The sequence below is a fragment of the Scyliorhinus torazame genome, chromosome 13 (genome assembly GCF_047496885.1).
Source record: "Scyliorhinus torazame isolate Kashiwa2021f chromosome 13, sScyTor2.1, whole genome shotgun sequence".
Taxonomy (NCBI): Eukaryota; Metazoa; Chordata; class Chondrichthyes; order Carcharhiniformes; family Scyliorhinidae; genus Scyliorhinus; species Scyliorhinus torazame.
The window spans coordinates 6,807,892-6,827,030 of record NC_092719.1 but is presented as its reverse complement, the minus strand read 5'-3'; the positions used below and the strand labels follow the sequence as shown (position 1 = coordinate 6,827,030).

The window sequence follows — 19,139 nt, the reverse complement described above, 5'->3', positions numbered from 1 at the left end:
AATCACACAACATTCGGACATAAGAACAGGAGGCCAATCTGTCCCTCAGTCCTTTACCACTATTGAGATTTCATTTACTGGCCTTTGTTACATATCTCTAAAACCATTCTGATCTCAGACAAGTGTCACATCATGCATGCCGCCTGTTGTCGTTGATTCAGTCTTCTTGAACTCAGCACTCATTTCATGGGGATGACTACAACACAAATAAGTTGCAACGTTTTTGCAAATGGATTTGCAGAAACAGTAGAAAATAGGGAAACACTTAACTTTTCCTCCAGTGCAGGGCTGTTCACACCCACTTATGACAGACTGTCTACTCATCTGCTTGCTATGGAACTGTGTCAATTGTTGTGTTGGCCAGTTGCCCTTGTGTTGCAGGTACAAAATGCGCTGTTGTAACAATTTGGCCAAGTTCATCGAGGAAGGCTGATTTAAACAGATAAGCTGCAGTTGACATTAGTACTCAAATCGAAATGTGATTATCTGTGGAAAACTGTTTCCTTTTTGAAATAAGAAACCTTTTAGATTAAAGATATGAAGTTCATATTCAATCATTTACAATTTTATGTCAGAACTGTTGCATTGAGCAGCAAATGTCTTCTGATGAACAGCAGTATTCTGTGGATAAAGGCAACCAATTGTTAGATTTTGGCGAAGTCCATTTGTGATGCAGTGGACATCACGTATTCGCCTCTGAAATTCTTTGCACTCATCTCATATCTCTGAGGTATCGATGAGTGGTGACTGAGAAATGTTGACTTTGGCTGTGCCCCACCCACACTCTTGGTATTCATCCCGATTGTTGCTTTTTGTTCCCAGCTCCAGAAGTTCTGGCCCAAAAACCCTACAGCAAAGCTGTTGACTGTTGGTCCATTGGAGTCATTTCTTATATTCTGTGAGTATACCTTCTCCTACAGTCATTGATGTGAATTCTGTAGAGCTGACATTAGTCACGCTTGCCTGTAATGTCGTTCGATGCGCTCTGTGCTGTAAATAGGCTGGTTTAGCTCAGTAAGCTAGATAGCTGGTTTGTAAAACAGCAAGGCCAGCAGCGCGGGTTCAATTCCCATACCAGCTTACCCGAACAGGCGCCGGAATGTGGCGGCTAGGAGCTTTTCATAGTAACTTCATACTTGTGACAATTATAGGGGCTGGTTTAGCACAGTGGGCTAAACAGCTGGCTTGTAATGCAGAACAAGACCAGCAGCGCAGGTTCAACTCCCGTACTGGCCTCCTCGAACAGGCGGCAGAATGTGGCGACTAGGGGCTTTTCATAGTAACTTCATTGAAGCCTACTTGTGACAATAAGTGATTATTATTATCATTAGATTGTGACAGGTGATTTTAAAGTACAGGTATGTTGGGTTTCTTACAAGTTGCTGGTAAGATTTCTCAACTTAGCATGTTGGAACCATCAGAAAGGTGAAGTGATACATTTTGGGAGGCGGAGCAAGCAGAGAGATAAAAGATAACCTTTTCCAATGGGATGCAGGAGCCAAAAGGATCGGGGAATAGATCGTTGAAGGTGGCTGGCCTGGTTGAGAAAGGTTTAAAAGGCGTATGGGATCCTGGGCTTTGTAAATCGAGGCACAACGTACAAAAGCAAGGAAGCTAGGGTAAACCTTTATAAAACACTGACTCAGTCTCAACTGGAGTATTGGGTCCAACTCTGAACATTATACTTTAGGAAAGATGTGAAGGATTTAGGCAAAATTATTAACAAAAATTGTTCCAGGGTGAGGTCTTTAGCTGTGTGAATAGATTAGGTTTGTGTCAACATAGAACATACAGTGCACAAGGAGGCCATTCAGCCCATCGAGTCTGCACCGACCCACTTGAACCCTCACTTCCACCCTATGCCCGTAACCCGATAACCCCTCCTAACCTTTTTTGGACACTAAGGGCAATATTAGCATGTCCAATCCACCTAACCTGCATGTCTTTGGACTGTGGGAGGAAATCGGAGCACCCGGAGGAAACCCAGGCAGAAATGGGGAGAACGTGCAGACTCCGCACAGACAGTGACCCAGCGGGGAATCGAACCTGGGACCCTGGCGCTGTGAAGCCACAGTGCCAGCCACTTGTGCTGCCCAAGAGAATAGAGAGTTGAGAGGAGATTTGGCAGAGATGTTCAAAATCATGAGGGGTCTGGACAGAGTGGATAGGGATAAACTGTTCCCATTGGTGGAAGCTTGAGATCCAGGGGACACTTCTTTAGGACGAGTGGCAAAACAAATGAAAGACAGCATGAGGTAAGGTATTTTTACGCTGCAAATGTTTAGGATCTGGAATGCCATACCTGAGATTGTGGTGGAGGTAGATTCAATTGTGACTCTCAAAATGGAGAAATGGCTAATACCTGATGAAGGAGCTACGCTCCGAAAGCTAGTGATTCCAAACAAACTTGTTGGACGTTAACCTGGTGTTGTAAGACTTCTTACCGTGTCCACCCCAGTCCAACGCCGGCATCTCCACATCAGAGATAATTAACTGACGAGAATAGATTTACAGGTTTAAAGGGAAACGTTAAGGGAGTCAGACAAAGGGATTTGCTCATGCAGAGAGTCTGCCCTCCTGTGCCATAACCATTCTATGATCAGTTATTTAGTATTTCCATAATGATCCAAAACAATTCTAGTCCAAAGTAGTATCACTGACAGAAAACCATTATTGCTTCCAATTTGTATGACAGAATCTCAGACATTCTTAAATCAAACAGCAAGGCTATTTTGGCCGGCAGGTAGATTTTGGCTTGCATTGCTAAATAATACAGGAATAGAACTATTTACATTTCTACTGTGCCTTTTATGAGCTCAGGACATTCTATAGCTCTTTGCAGTTGATGAAGACAGTACTTTTGAAGTACTTAAATATAAATGTTGCCACATTCCCAGAGGGCCATTGGCTGCTCTCCCCATTGAGAGTTAACTGGTGGTGATTTAACCCAGAGTCACCAAACCCGTAGCCACTGTTGTGATGTGGGAAACACACAATCAGTTTACACGCAGCAACTTCCCACAAACACCAATCCGATGATGACGAGATAAGTTGTATTAGTATTGATGGTTGAAGGATAAATATTGGCCAGGACGCTTGGGAGAAGCTGGAATGTTTTGCTAGTTTTGCTGCCCAAACGCTGTGGGGATATTGAGGCCCAGAATAGGCGAATGACTAAAATAGGAACCTATGTCCTGGGACTCTTCGGGATCAAAATTGGCCGGAGGAGTTGAGCTTTTTTATTCATGGAAAGTAGGCTTCAACATGCTCAGGCTACAACTTCCGAGCTCCAGGATGCTTCATGCTGGGGTAGGGTAGCCCAAAGTTGCACTGGGGAATCCCCCAGAGATTTCCAAGTAAGGTTTACATGGCAATTGCCCAGGAGGTGGCCCCTCTTATGGACAATTGCCCTGAACTGGGAATGATCCAAAAATGCAATTGAAATTGGAAACTCCGGATGTGGTGTTTTTAAAGGGTAGGCTTGCAACAAACAAGAGCTTTATTGGAAAGGCGTTTACTCTACAGGCTGCTAGACTAGACCGACTGTTAGCCTGCCCAAATTGCCCATGATGTCATCAATATGTCATGTAAGGGGCAGCACGGTGGTGCAGTGGTTAGCACTGCTGTCTCATGGAGCCGAGGTCCCAGGTTCGATCCCGGCTCTGGGTCACTGTCCGTGTGGAATTTGCACATAATAATAATAATAATAATAATCGCTTATTGTCACAAGTAGGCTTCAATGAAGTTACTGTGAAAAGCCCCTAGTCAGCAGGCCCATTTGTGGCAGGATGATAAGGAACTGATCGGATGTGTTGGATTCCATTCTCCATTAGATAATTTGTGAATTCTTGCTAAATTAATTATGGCCCATTGTTGCGAACAACTTGTTCAGGGTAATCGAATGTCACAAAAATCTCACCCAGTTTTTCTATTATTCTCTCTGAGAATGTAATCTTCATTATGGTGACTTCAGACCATTTTAGTGCAGGTCCACCACAATGACAAACATTTATCCTTTGAATGGTCCGCCATAATTTACAGGAACTCTCTGCCATGGCCCTTCTGGCCATGCCTATGGGTGTAATGGCACTAATGGCGGCAGGTTTTCAACCTTTGCACAAGCTGAACACATGCCCACCTTCTCTTCGATTTTGCTATCCAAGCCCTGGCCAGCAAAAATAGCTTCTGACTATATCCTTCCTCCTTACTCTCCCACAATGGCCTTCACCAAGTTGATTTAGTACACGTTTCCTTAACAAGGACAGAATGCTGACCCTCATTCTGGAAAACCAGCCTGAACGGATCGTTCAAGTCTTCGCAAATGACTTCAATTCCGGGTTTGCTCCCGTGACTTTGCCATGGGGTACCATGTCCATAACATTGACAGGAGTGGATTATTTCTGGTATCGTTCTTAACTTGTCCTGTGGTTACAGGAGTGTTATCGACTTCTTCGAAATAGAAAATATTACGAATCATTAGGCAAAGATAATCTAGAGCGTCCAGCAGCGTTTACATGGCCATTCGATTGATGATATCTTATCGTATATGTTTGTGCTGACCTCAGCAACGCCCATCTCTGCACCTGGCTTGCTGCGTGAGATAGAATACTGGCGTGTGGTGCAGTACCATTGCCGGTGGACGATGATCTGTTTGCAAAGTAAATTTACGTCCATCCAGATGCTGGTAAAATCATTTGATTCTGAAAATGATGCCTCGAGCTTCCTTCTCTATCTGTAGATAGTTGTCTTCTGCTTTGTTCAAGGATCCTGATGCAAACACTATTATCTTCTCTTCACCAATGGTCATTATGTGAAAAACCACTGCTCCCATTCCATACGGCGATACGTCACTCGCCAGTTGTAACGGTAACTTCAGATCAAAGTGTGTCAGGATTTCTGACTTTAGTAGTTCCTCTTTAGCTTGTCTGCAGGCCTCTGGCGCTGATCCACCCATTTCCATGTTGAACCGGGCTCCACATCCACATGTAGAATCCCTGAAATGGTGCTGAACACCGTCCCCCAAAACCTGTCCAGCTTCGGGCAAGGCCAAAACATATGAACATGGTTGAGGGGGCCCCTCCCACACCGCCCACCGACATCCTCCACCCCCTCGAACAGCCGGCTCATCCTTCATTTTGTGAGGTGGGCCCTTTGTACCTTCAGCTGTATCAGCACAGCCTCACACACAAAGTCGAGGCATCACCCTCTGCAGCACCTCACATCACAACCTCTCTTCCAGAACAAATTAAAACAATTACAACCCACGTTTAGCTTCTGGGTAACTATTGTACAGGCCCACACTCCTGTCCCACAGGACTCTCCCCAGGGGGGGAGGTGCAAATTCCGCCTCGCCGCATCGGCTGCCGTATTCTCCGGCGCTGTTTTTCGGGCGGCGGGATTCCCGCCATGTCGGTCGGGGACCGTTGACAGCTCCCCCCCGGCGATTCTCCGGGCCCCCATGGGCCGAGCGGCCGTCCATTTTTTGGCCAGTCCCCCCGGCGTGAATTATTCACCTCACACACAGTGGGACCTGGCAGGTGAGTATGCGGGTCGGTCCTCGGGGTCCAGAACGGTGGCCTGGCCCGTGATCGGGGCCCACTGACCTGCGGGCAGGCTTGTTCCATGGGGGGGGGGGCACTTCTTTCTTCCGCGCCGGGCCCCTGTAAGGCTCCACCATATTGCCCGTGGGCCAGCGCGGAGAAAAGAACACCCCGCGCATGCGCGAAAATACGCCGGCCGGTCTGCGCATGTGCGGAATGACGCCGGCCGTTCCGCGCATGCGTGAGATCAAGCCGGCCATTCCGCACATGTACGAACCCGTCCCGACCCTTCAGCGCCGGCTGAAGCGGCGCCAATCCCTCAGGTGTCAACCTCGCCCACTAGAATGGTGAGAATTCCTCACCTTGGAGGGCCGTTGACGCCGGAGTCGTTGGCGCCGGTCTTCCCACCAGCGTTGGGACTTAGTCCCCAGAACGAAGACTCCCGGCCTAGGTCTTTAGACTTGATCCTGCTCCGCCATTCAATATGATCATTGATGATCCTCGATCTCAAGGCCTTATTCCCGCCTTCTCCCCATACACCTTGGTGCCATTAAAAACTAAAATAACTATTTTTTTTCTTGAATAACTTGACCTACACAGCCTTCTGTGGTAGAGAATTCCATACCGTCACTACCTTTTGAGTAACTTTTCCTCATCTCAGCCCTGAATGTTCTACCCCGTATCCTGAGACTGTGTCCCCTGGTTCTCGATTCCCCACCCAGGGAAAACAGCCTCCCTGCATCCAGTCTGTCCGGCCCTGTCAGAATTTTAGACGTCTCAATAAAATCTCCTTCCAAGAGGGATTCAGTGTTTCTTTTACTTCCTGGTTTGCTGCCTGTGAGAATATTTCAATGTAATAGTCCAAAGATGTGCAGGTCAGGTGGATTGGAGCGACCCCCGAGCGATGGCAATGGAGCAATACGGACCCCAGAAGTGTAGAAGATTTTAGTTTAGACGGACAGCACGGTCGGCGCAGGCTTGGAGGGCCGAAGGGCCTGTTCCTGTGCTGTACTTTTCTTTGTTCTTTGGCTATGCTAAATTGACCTTAGAGTCCAAAAAAGGTCAGTTAGTGTTACGGGGATAGGTTAGCAGTGTAGGCTTAAATGGGGTGCTCTTTCCAAGAGCCGGTGCAGACTCGATGGGCCGAATGGCCTCCTTCTGCACTGTAAATTCTATGATCTATGATCTATGATCTAATTGGCAGTTTCCGATAATTAATGACATCAGTGCTGCTGAATGCTTGGACAGCCCCCTGACTTGGGAGCAGATCTGAGCCGGAGAGGCGGGGTGGGGAGGCGGAATCCAAGCCACAGAGATTGCTAGATCTTTGCAGTCTGTTTTCTTTGAGGTCAGCGGTGAACACAGTTGCTGCATTGCTGACAGTAAAGTCTGGGCCATCATTGGGCACTTTATTAATGAACGAATGCTTAATGTTGACAACCCTGCCAACCAAACTTTATAAAGTCATTTTCCAGCAGGAAATGCACTAACGTTGTTGAAAAGCAGATCCTACTTTTACTCTACATTTTAATTCTGCCCTGGGGTTAAAGTTCCCAAATTGGATTGCAGAAGAATGGTGGTTATGAACTATGTTATTTCCATAGGGTGAGAGAATGATCCTCTATTCAATCTGAACATAGCAAATTGAAATTATGAATATTTTAATCAGTAGATGCAAAATTAAAGACAGTCAGAAATTAGGAGCTGGGCTAATCACAGTGGTAAAGATGACCAGTAAATTAATGCTACCTCTAAGCAAACACTTGGGGACACCAATTATGTGAAATTTAGTTAGGTGCTTGTTTGAGTAAATACCCTGATGCCCAAAGGCACTTAAGCAGCAGCTTACAGAATCCTTGTACATTGCAGTGCGAGATAAGCAGTAGCAGGTAACAAGCACAGTAAAATCCAGTGCTTCATAATTCACTGAGGAGCCAGCATCACAGCCGGCAGTGCCGAAATCTGTATTAATTTGTAGGTATGAAAATGAAATGAAGTGAAATGAAAATCGCTTATTGTCACAAGCAGGCTTCAAATGAAGTTACTGTGAAAAGCCCCTAGTCACCACATTCCGGCGCCTGTTCGGGGAGGCTGGTACGGGAATTGAACCGTGCTGCTGGCCTGCCTTGGTCTGCTTTCAAAGCCAGCGATTTAGCCCTGTGCTAAACAGTATCACTGAGGATGCACATCAGGTCCATGTGGCCAGGGAAATCTTGTGCCTCCATTGGTTCCTGCCCACCCTTTCCGATCACCAGGAAGTGCAGGTCACCAGGCCCTTGGTGAAAGGCTTGACCAGAAAAATTCCCTGAAGAGAATTTACTTTTTCTCCTTTGTGTTCCTGGTGCCTGCTTCCACCCACTTGAATCCTGGAAGCATTAAAACAGGTAAGCTTAAAGGTCCTTGTACACCAGTGATGGATCTCTGTGTCTATTCGAAACCCTGGATATCCGTTATCCCTTCTTAGTTCCCAAATAACAGAGGTCAAGTCTGTGCTTTTTGGCAAAGTTCACTTGAACTTTATTTGTCAGCTGTAGTGCCCACTGGTAACTTTATTTGTCAATACAAGATTCAGTCAGATTGATTGTCTTTAGCGAATACAGTGGTTGAGTTTAAAATACAATTACAGATTGTGGTAATTCTTCAAACCATACTACACAGTATAAAATGACTGAGTGATTTAAACAAAAGAAAAATAGTGTTTTAGCAAAAGCAAGCAAAGAAAATAGGTTTCAGAAAGAAATAGATTGATTCCGGAATGGATCTTTCCATCCCGATAAGTGATTCTTAAGGAGATTATTATCTTTAAGGTCTCGCCTTCTTTACAGCTGTAATTGGCTTTAACTAATTTATAATTCATGCAATGCGGCCAAACTGCCTGTCCGTCAATTTAAGAGAGATATGTATTTAAGTATATTGGTGCAAACTTTCCCATACCATCGCTTGAGCAAAACACATTCTTTGCTAGGACTTATCACCCTAGACTGGTTGTTACCATAGAAACGGAACTGCCCGTTCTTTCACACAATGGGGCTTTTTAGCTATTTGACGTCACTGTCCTTACAATCTTAAGTAAGTCTCAAGCAACTTGCAAAATGTTCCCAGCTATTTGGTTTTCCTCACTCTCATGGTTAATATGATTTAGTTAATTACTCTTAATGAGTTCTCAACTAAACCTTTTACCTATATCATCTATAGCTAAGTAGAAAGCCAATTTCTATCAACCTGTCAATGAAAGTAGAGAGGCAGGTGCAGCAAGCAATCAGGAAGACAAGTGGTATGTTGGCCTTCATTGGATTAGAGTTCAGGAGTCGGGGTGTCTTACTGCGGTTATTCAGGGCCTTGGTGAGACCACACTTGGAGTATCTTTGCTCCCCACCCAAGAAAGGATATACTTGCTAAAGAGAGAGTGCAGCGGAGGTTCCCTAGGCCGATACTGGGGGTTGGTGGGACTGCCCTATGAGGAGAGATTGGTTCAACTGGGCCTGTATTTGCTAGAGTTTAGAAGGATGAGAGGTTTGACAAAAGGTCATCCAGACTCCAAGCGTTAGCTCCCTTCTCTCTCCACAGATGCTGTCAGACCTGCTGAGGCGGTCCAGTATTTTCCATCTTTGTCTCAGATTCCAGCATGGGCAGTCATTTACTTTTGTCTAGGATGTCTGTCACCCCTGACTGCCTCATTCCATTGGCTCCCTTTCTCCAGTATAATGTTTCATGATTTGTTATATTGCTCTGAAAATGTGGACATTGCGGACAGGTGGCACTTCTAGACCATTCTTAGATATTGACGGACCTTCTCCTTGAACCTCACAGTTCTTGTGCTGGTTCAGATCCCATTATTGTGTTCAGTAGCAATGATCCATCACTGACTGCCTCTTTCCAACTTTGTGACACTGCCCACTTCCTCCCCGATCTCAGCTATTCTGCCGCTGAAACATTCTTGCTGCTGGGCTCAGCTATTCCAATGCTCTCTTGGCTGGCCTCCTATCTATCAATTCTAGACTGTGCTGTCCATCGATGCCTCAAACCTTTTTGTCCTGTTTCCTCTTGTGATGGGGTTCGGTGCATTGTTTGATGGGAAGATTCATGAAGAGGGAAGGAACATTAAATTACTTGAACATGAAAATGTGATACAAAAGAATTCTATTGATATGCAGTTTTATTTTTAAAATTAAAGACAGTTAAAACATGTTGGTGGGACGCACGCAATGTCCCTGTGCTCGCTGACTTACACCGGCTCCAACTTCACTCTGATCTTGGTTTAAAAATTCTCGTCTTCACATTCAAATTCTTCCATGGCCTTGTCCTTCCCGGTGTCTGTATGCTCATCCAGCCCCACAACGCTCCAAGGACTCTGCATTAATCTCTTGTGCAGACAGCATTCCCTTCATCCCACCAATGATAACTGTGCTCTCCGCCTTCTCAGTCTCTCCACCTCTTCCCCTTCAAACCTAGCGCCTTGACCAAGCTTTTGGTCACTGATGTCACCTTCTCTGGCTCTGTGCCAATTGTAAGCTGATTACGCTCCGATGAGGCACTCTGAAAGCTGTTGGAAGGACAGAGAATGGCAGGGTGAAAAGTTTACATGGGGCACTCTCATTATAAATGCACGGCTGGATTCTCAGGTCCCTCAGTCGCGTGTTTCTCGGCGGCGTGCCGTTCGCTGGCATCGGGATTCTATCTTCCTGCCGCTTCTCAATGGAATTTCTGGCTGGAGCCACCCCACGCCGTCGGGAAACCCTCGGGCAGGTTGCACCGTTGGGGGGACAGAGATCCCAACAGCCAGAGAATTCCGACCGCAAAAAACAGAATTTATAATAAAATTACAAAACTAAGAGGGGAAGGAATGGCTTTTAAGATCTCCCTACTGTGGTATTATCATAAATGTAAGAACTGCAAGCGTTAATGAAATATCTAGAGTAGCCATTAGATGGAGCTACAGTTACAAGTATATAAGGCATTGAAGCTAAGCCTTGTGGAGTTAGAAAGCAGTAGAAGATGGTGAGGCATAGAAGTAGTTGTGTATGTGAGCGTCCTGTAACTCGAGATAGCATAGATTAATATAGGAACCTTGTACTTTAGGAATGATTACAAATCTTATTTAGTAGTGTTAATAAATTAGTTTTGTTTGTTAACAAAGCTTAGTGTTCTTTATTCAACACTATGCATCCAAATCATCCAGGTAAAGCAAAGTAGAGAACACCACACCTACTAACCAATGCACCAAGCTCCATTAGAAGAGGGACTGTCCAAGAAAGGATTGAGGGCATCTTCTGTTCTGTGAGCAGATTGCAGGTATCAACCTGCACCCTAAGACACTGTTACACAGTTTATCAGATTCTATAACTATTGAATTCAATGCAGAATTAGAGAGATCTTTCATAGATGAGGGAGTCACGGGTTATGCAAAGTGGGGTTGAGACCACAATCAGATCAGCCCTGATCTTATTGAATTACCAAAGGGGCCGAATGGCCTACTCTTGCTCCTAATTCCTACGTTTCCATCCCCCACTTTGTAATCCTGCTTCACCTGAACACATGGCTTTGAGTTCCCAACCGCAACACAATAGGGGATTGACTAGAACAGTTAAATGGCACTTTATTATTGCTTTTTATGTTTTTACCAATATATTCAGATTGTGTTCCTTCTTTGTCACTCAACCGATGGTTTTTGTTTCTTGTTTGATATTATAGCTGTCCCAAACCTCGGGCGTGATTCTCCAACCCCTCACCGGGTCGGAGAATCGCCGGGGACTGACGTGAATCCCGCCCCCGCCGTGTCCCAAATTCTCCGCCACCAGAGATTCAGCTGGGGCGGGAATCACGCCGCGCCGGTCGGCGGGAATCGCGCCGGTCGGCGGGAATCGCGCCAGTCGGCGGACCAACACCTGCCGATTCTCCGGCCCGCGATGGGCCGAAGTCCCGCCGCTGTCAACCCTCTCCCTCCAGCGTGGATTAAACCTCCTTTTGAACGGCGGGACAAGGCGGCGCGGGCATGCTCCGGGGTCCTGGGGGGGGGGCGGGGTGATCTGGCTCTGGGGGATGCCCCAATGGTGGCCTGGCCCGCGATCAGGGCCCACTGATCCGCGGGCGGGCCTGTGCCGTGGGGGCACTCTTTTTCTTCCGCCTTTGCCATGGTCTTCACTATGGCGGAGGCGGAAGAGACCCCCTCCCCTGCACATGCACGGGGATGCCATCGGCGGCCGCTGACGCTCCCGCGCATGCGTCGCCCGGCGAAGACCTTTCGGCCCTGGCTGGTGTGGCGCCAAAGGCCTTTCCCGCCAGCTAGTGGAGCGGAAACCACTCCGGCTCGGGCCTAGCCCCTCAAGGTTAGGGCTTGGCCCCTAAAGGTGCAGAGAATTCCACACCTTTGGGGTGGCCCGACGCCGGAGTGATCCGCAGCGTTTTTGGCGCTGGGTAGCGGACATCGCGCCAGTTTGCGGAGAATCCCGCCCCTCTTCTTTCTCTACACATTTTAGAATGTTACATTTCCTTTCTTTTTTGCTATGACACCTTTGGTCTCGTGTTTACCCAATGATTTATTTTTGGAATAACCTGCCAATGCAATGTAGGAAAAATCTCCATAAAGTCATCCCATTTCCCCTTCACCTCCTTCTGTTTGAATAATTTTCCAATTTTGTTGGTGTTCGTATGGGAACTCGGCCAGTCGGGAGCAGAGGATCACTGGGCGGGCCTCTGTCAATGGGCCCCAGCCGTGCGGCGTACTCCGCCATCACGCCGATTTTCAGGTCCCAGAGAATCGCCGTACCGGCACCGGGCCCGATTTCGGCGTGAAAGTGGATTCCCCCCCCCCGCGCCGAACGGGATTTTGGCACGGGACTGCGGAGAATCCAGTCCAGGATCTATCCAGCCAAGTTCCATTTTAGGATTGGGCTTGTGCAGTAATAACATCAGCTGAGATTGTAACAATTAAATTTCATCTACCATGTGTCATGGACAGAGGGGAGAGGCAAAATTGAACTCCTTTACGTTTTTGGCGTCCGTCCGTAAGCAAGGGTGCTTTAATTTTTGAAATAGGGTGTGGCATCTTTCCCAAACCCTCTATTTGTGAAGTCAATTTTTAAAGTGACTCATAGCAAACTCCCTTTAGGGTTGAATCAGAAGTATAGTTTGTTCATACATTCAAACCAGGAGAATGGCTGGCCACAGCTACACCACACACAAACACACAATAAGAAGGTAGGAATCAGGAATTTTTACAACTATGACTGACTTAAAAGAAAAAGGAGCACAGGTATGGATATCAGTTCAGTGATTGCCAGGGTAAGGAAGCGAAGGTTGCTTCACGTAGGAGTTACAGTTCAGGTGGGTTCAGTTAGCTGAAACAGGAGTTGCAGAATTCCTTTAAAGTTGCTGCGGAAGCAGTGAGATGAGGTTGGAATACAGATGGGGGAAATCTTCCAGAGAAAACAGGCTTCAAGGACTTAGACTTGACGCAGGCTGCTGGTCAGGCTAGAGTTCTGCTTTGATATTTACAGGCTGGAGTTTAGACAGCAGATCGGGTTGCGAGTCTACAAATATAATATAAAAACGACAGCTGCTGAGGTCATGTGATACTGCCCATTAATGCGCCAGTTGCCAACTACAAAGCAGTTTCTATGCCTGTGGTCAAAATCCATTGTTCACATTCGGAGATAGATTGTGGCTTTCGCACCTCTGCAGGTATACCGAATTTCAATGGCTATCCCTTTGTTATAGGAACAGCCTGGGAAGACAGATTATCATCTGTTAGTCCCTATTTTGTTGATTGTAATGTGTCCTCACAATGAGATGTATGAGACTCCACAAGGATGAGGGCTGAGCTTTGGTCCTGTAACTTATGTTGGAAAGTTCCCCAAACTACAGACAACCTGTGGATCAGGTGACCTGTAGCAGCCATTGTTTGGTTCAGCGATGGCTACTTTTTACATAACTAAAACGGAAGGTTTAATTTAAACAGTTATTGATTTTATTTTATGCCTTAGGGCATGACATGTGTCAAACTATTCCACCAGTATGTCCATGTCCTTTTGATGTCTGCCACTATTTTCCTCAGTTTACAATATTCCTGGTTTTGGTTATATGCAGATTTTGGAATTGTGCCCTGTACATGCAAACCATACATATATTTTTTAATGTTTAATGAATATCTATGTATATATAGACAACAGTGAAATCTTTGGAAGAGCAGAGTGTATGATTTAAAAATAACATTTTGCGTTTGCAAAAGACAAACATTCTGGACTTTGTCAGTAGAGGCCCGAGGTTTCATTCAATCTCCACTCAGTGAACCGCTCTCAGCCAGTCTGGCTGCAGAGGAGTTACAATTAGCATCAGCTCGATTGGAATAAGAAAGGGGCCACTCTACTTTAAGAAGTAAGATACGCGAATCGCTAAAAAGGGGGATAAGAGATGAGGCTTTAAAATAAAGGATCTGTCGGTCAATCTTGCCAGTTCCTGCAGGAAATTTGGCTCACTGGAAAACGGGCAGCTGATCTGCCCATGGCCAAACTCCAGCTTGGTGGCACCTGTCAAAACTGATTCTTACCGGCTATAAATTGGGAGGCAGATTATTGATGCAAAAACCCTTCTTCAGAATTACATTTTGCAAACGCACCCACCGCTGGCCCTTCTCTCTCACATGCTGGTCAGCCTCTTGTACATCTCAAACATTCTCGGTGTTATTTCCCCAGTTGTTCTGTTCTATTTCCCCAACAATAATTCAATACTCTCACCGGCCTCCTGTGGCACTGCTCATGAGGAACCACGGCCAAGTGTGGAGTTCAGGTGAAGCTGGGATTAGAGAACAGCGGAGACATTAGTGAAGGCATTTAGGTGTAATTCAGACCCCATTTGTATTTTGCCCTTCTTTTTCTTGTATTAATTTTATGCTCCAAGTCCAGAGTGTGTAACTGACATTGAGTGGGAGTTTCCTCTTCTGTTCAGCAGCGGAGGAGGATAGCCCGTCAGTGGCAGGCGCCGGGACCCTCTGGATCAGCCGTTGTCAATGGGCTTTCCCGTTGAACGTACCCCTTGCTGCAGTGAACCTGTAATTTCCCTCCAGCGTGGACATCCAGAAAACCCCGCCCATTGTCAACGTAAACTTGTCACGTTGTAATGTGGCGGCAGAATGGGAGTAATTAGAAGTCTTGTTTTGGAAATTCAAATTCTAAATGTTGCAGTAGGAATTATAATGGCACAAGTTATCACTTGAGATTTTCATGCATTGCTCTTTCGTAGAAATCACTCAAATAGAGTAAAGCACCCCGATATTCAGACCATCCCTGAGTCACATTCGAGTACATTATCCAGAGTTTAGGATTGATTATGAACAACTTGGTTCGATTGTCAATCCAGGTTCCTCCCCTCCCCTACACGCAAGGCAAGCTTGTTGCCAACACTGGCAAGTAGAGAAAAACGCACTCCAATTTTATTTGAGAGAATATAAACCTCACCAGAGGAAGACCTTTGCAGTGGGATTCGCCATAATTAACTGATTTGCTTGGTGAACACATTGCTGATGCTGCCGTATAATTCCTGCTGGAATGAGGCAATCTTTTCTTATTATCGTGTAACCATAGCACTTCAAATGTTTTTGGTCAGTTCATCTGATATATTTAGTTGAAGCTCCAGGCAGGCATCGCTTGTGTTGCCCAGACTTCGGGTGACAATAAATATCTTCATTTGATGTATTGTAGATTACTTCATTTAACATCTTTTCCATAGAAAACGGCACACAACACGATGTAATGTGTACTATATGGTACCTGTTCATGGAATGTTGGGCGTAGCGTTTTATTGACATTAATGCACTTATTGCATTTTATTTTTTGAACGCACTTCGTCCGCAGTGCGTACAAAGAATACAGATTTATTAATCTCTACCCAAAGGAAAGAGCAGCGCTCCAAAAGCTAGTGACATCGAAACAAACCTGTTGGACTTTAACCTGGTGTTGTAAGACTTCTTACTGTGCCCACCCCAGTCCAACGCCGGCTTCTCCATATCAAAGGAAGGTATTCAAGTGGAGAACCACAAGGTAAATATATTCCGCCTGTTGGGACATATAAGGGAAAAAGCCTTTTGAGACCAGAGATAAAATCTGAAAATTCCATTTCAAGGGTGCGTGGTTTTGTTAAAGCTGAACTCCACATGTGCACCGTTAATATACATCTGCAGGCATGGAATTGCATAATAGGTTAAAGAAATAACCAGAAAAGGTTCACTATTGAGTAACAAAGTCATTTAGAACACTCGCCTTCGCCACGAAAGTGGAATTCTGCCCAAACTGATGGGATGAAAGATCTCTCTCCCTCTGTGAAATGGGGTTGGGGGAATAAAACTCTCACTAATTTGGGCTTAATTGGCACTAAGTGGGTAATCTTATCCAGGGTGCAATGACGTTACAGTTCTTTAGCTATCAGCTCTAGATTTTCCAAATCCTGTTGCCAGGCCTCTCACACTGCCCACAGCATTTTGGAAAATAACCAGTGTGCATACGGCCAGTGATATAAATAGGTGGAAGGTGATGGGGAATGCAATTATTTGACAATCTTGGTCACTATGGGCGGATTCTAATGCCCCCATCTTGTGATGTTGGTTGGTTGAGATAGATTTTGGCCAGAGAGCTAAGAAGAGTATATAATGGGCCCGATTTAGCCACTGTGTTGTGCCCGCCACAGGTCTGGGCGTGCCGGTTAAATAGCGGGAAAGGCCAAACGCGAGTCAGCTTGCTATCTAACTGGCCCACTCCCGATGGCGTTCGGATCACGCCCAAATATGGCAATCACGAACCCCAATTTGCATTAATTCCCTTCCCATTAGCAAGATTGAAATTGAATGTAATGGCATCTCAGGAATTAACCGGCTCCCCAGCGAGAAATCACACTCGCGTCGTTCAGTGCACCCTTTTAAAAACATGAAGCTGGCGCAATGACTGCTGAGGGGAAACTGAGGAGGTGAGGAGCCATTTCCATTTTCAGCATGTGGCGCAAGGGCGCTGGAGCTGCTGCCCTAGTGCTCGGGTGGGGGGGACCCCTCAGGGGGAGTTGGGCTTGGTGGGGGGCTGAAGCATTCCAGGTCAGGGAACACTTCCTGGACCGGGGTGGGGGGCGTGATGAGGGGCTTTCGCCATGAGGACTTCAAGCCATCTTTAAATATTGTGGATACCCATAACAGGGGCAACTACAGGTTCTGTGTCTGTCCAACCAAACTCTTCCAGGGCAGAGCCCTGTTCTTGGTCACTTCATTTGATTTGATTTATTCTCACACGTGCTGAAGTACAGTGAAAAGTATTTTTCTGCGGCCGAGTGATTGGTTACAGTGCGGAACAAGGGGCCAAACAGCAAATACATGAGCAAGAGCAGCATAGGGCGTCGTGAATAGTGTTCTTACAGGGAACAGATCAGTCCGAGGGAGAGTCGTTGAGGAGTCTGGTAGCTGTGGGGAAGAAGCTGTTCCTGTGTCTGGATGTGCAGGTCTTCACACTTCTGTATCTTCTGCCTGATGGAAGGGTCTGGAAGAGGGCAATGCCTGGGTGGGAGGGGTCTCTGATAATGCTGTCTGCCTTCCTGAGGCAGCGGGAGGTGTAGACAGAATCAATAGGAGGAAGGCAAGCTTGTGTGATGCGTTGGGCTGAGTTCACCACTCTGCAGTTTCTTGCGATCTTGGACCGAGCAGTTGCCATTCCAAGCTGTGATGCAGCCGGATAGGATGCTCTCTATCGCACATCTGTAGAAGCTTGTGAGAGTCGATGTTTTCAGTACACCATGCAACCAAGTGATTTATCTCCCTCCTGTAGTCTGATTCGTCATTGTTTGAGATACGGCCCATCACAGTCGTATCAACCGCAAACGTATAGATTGAGTTGGAGTTAAATCTTGCCACACAGTCATGCGTGTATAGGGAGTACAGTAGAGGACTGAGCACACATCCTTGCAGGGCTCCGGTGTTGATGACTGTTGTGGAGGAGATGCTGTTGCCTATCCTAACAGATTGCGGTCTGTTGGTGAGGAAGTCGAGGATCCAGCTGCACAGGGAGGGGTCAAGTCCAAGATTGCAGAGTTTGGTTATTAGTCTTGTCGGGATAAATGTGTTGAAGGCGGAGCTGTAGTTGATGAACAGCAGTCTTACACAGGTGTCCTTGTTGTCGAGGTGTTCGAGTGTTGATTGCAGAGCCAGTGAGATAGCAGCTGCTGTGGACCGGTTGCAATGATAGGCAAAATGCAGTGGATCGGGACCGTCTGTGATCCGTCTCATCACTAGCCGTTCGAAGCATTTCACGATAACAGACATTAGGGCTACCGGTCGGTAGTCATTGAGGCAGGCTACCTGCCTGACGAAGGTCACTTTAACTCCCTTTGACTGTGAGCAGTCTTTATCTTCACAGCTGGAGGCTATTGCTAATGAGGAATTGGCATTGTTAGTTACGTGAACATGTCACAGCTGCAGGATGTGTTTGCTGCTTGCTCCTGCTGGTGGCCGCAGATGCCTGAAGGCTGCTGTTGCTGTTTCCTTCCCTTTCTGTAGCCAGATAGAAGGACAATTTTATCTAAGGTACCTGGCTCCTGGAACACTGGGCTCAGGAGGATGTATGAGTCCAAAAGGCAATCCGGTTTCAAGCAAGAAAACGCTTGCGGGACCTGGTGCGCGACATTCATCCAATGGCCCACTGTGAGGATTAACATGACAGAGGCTTTCCATGTATCAGGTATAATGGCCGGGATTCTCCGAGCCCGGGACGGGTAGGGGAATCGCCGGGAGCGTGCAAGATTACCGCCATGCCGCTCCGACGCCGGGCTGCTGATTCTAAGGCAACCGGAGAATCGGCGCCAATTTCACCCGTGCGGTCGCCGTGGTGGCAGTCGGGGGCCGCTGATCTAGGCCCCCGCGGCGATTCTCCGCGGGTGATGGGGCGAACTCCTGCCGAGTTCTGCTGAGTCCCGCCGGCGTGGTTCAAACCTGGTACCACCCGGTGGGAGCTCGGACCCGCCGCCGCGGTGGACAACCTGGCGGGGGGTGGGCAGGGGGATCTGACTCCGGGGGGGGGGCCTCCACGGGGTCCAGGCCCGCGATCAGGGGCTTCCGATCGGCAGGTGGCCGCGATCTGGAGGGGGCTTACCTCCTTCCGCACAGGCCCGTTGTTCGGTCCACGACATGTTGCTCCGCGCCAGCGCGGAGTTCGGCAACCGCGCGCATTTCAGAGAATCCCGGCCAATATGTTTTAATAGTGAACATTGGGCATTTCCATTTCCTCAGCTACAGATAGTAACCCCCCACCCCCTCAGTGACCACTTGGTGATCTTCTCTCTTGATCTTTCTACATCTGGGTGTGTTCCCAGGATACACATCCAGAGGTGGAGGCAGCCTGCTGCTTTCCATGCCCTTTGGCCTTTGATGCCCTTTGCAGACGTCCTCTGGAGGGCCTGAAGCCTGGTGGCCCCGGCCAACTTACCTGTGTCACAGGTGTCGCCGTGCCACCCTGTTCTGCCCACCACCCTCGATGTACCAGTGTCAGGATAGGGGGCATTTGGAAGAACTGGAGACCGGTGTCATCTCCTTGCTGGCAGGCCCTGGGTTGGCCAGCGCTTCCACCTCCCTGACGA

At 47.2% G+C, this 19,139-nt stretch overlaps 1 protein-coding gene across 1 annotated transcript in view; it reads left to right on the top strand.

Annotated features, from left to right (window-relative positions):
- LOC140387825 (calcium/calmodulin-dependent protein kinase type 1D-like) overlaps positions 1–19,139 on the top strand; it is a 331,474-nt gene that overhangs the window by 255,644 nt on the left and 56,691 nt on the right. Inside the window, exon 5 of the mRNA XM_072471001.1 lies at positions 823–898. Within this exon, the coding sequence (XP_072327102.1) occupies positions 823–898 (76 nt within the window). The remainder of the gene's footprint in view (positions 1–822; positions 899–19,139) is intronic.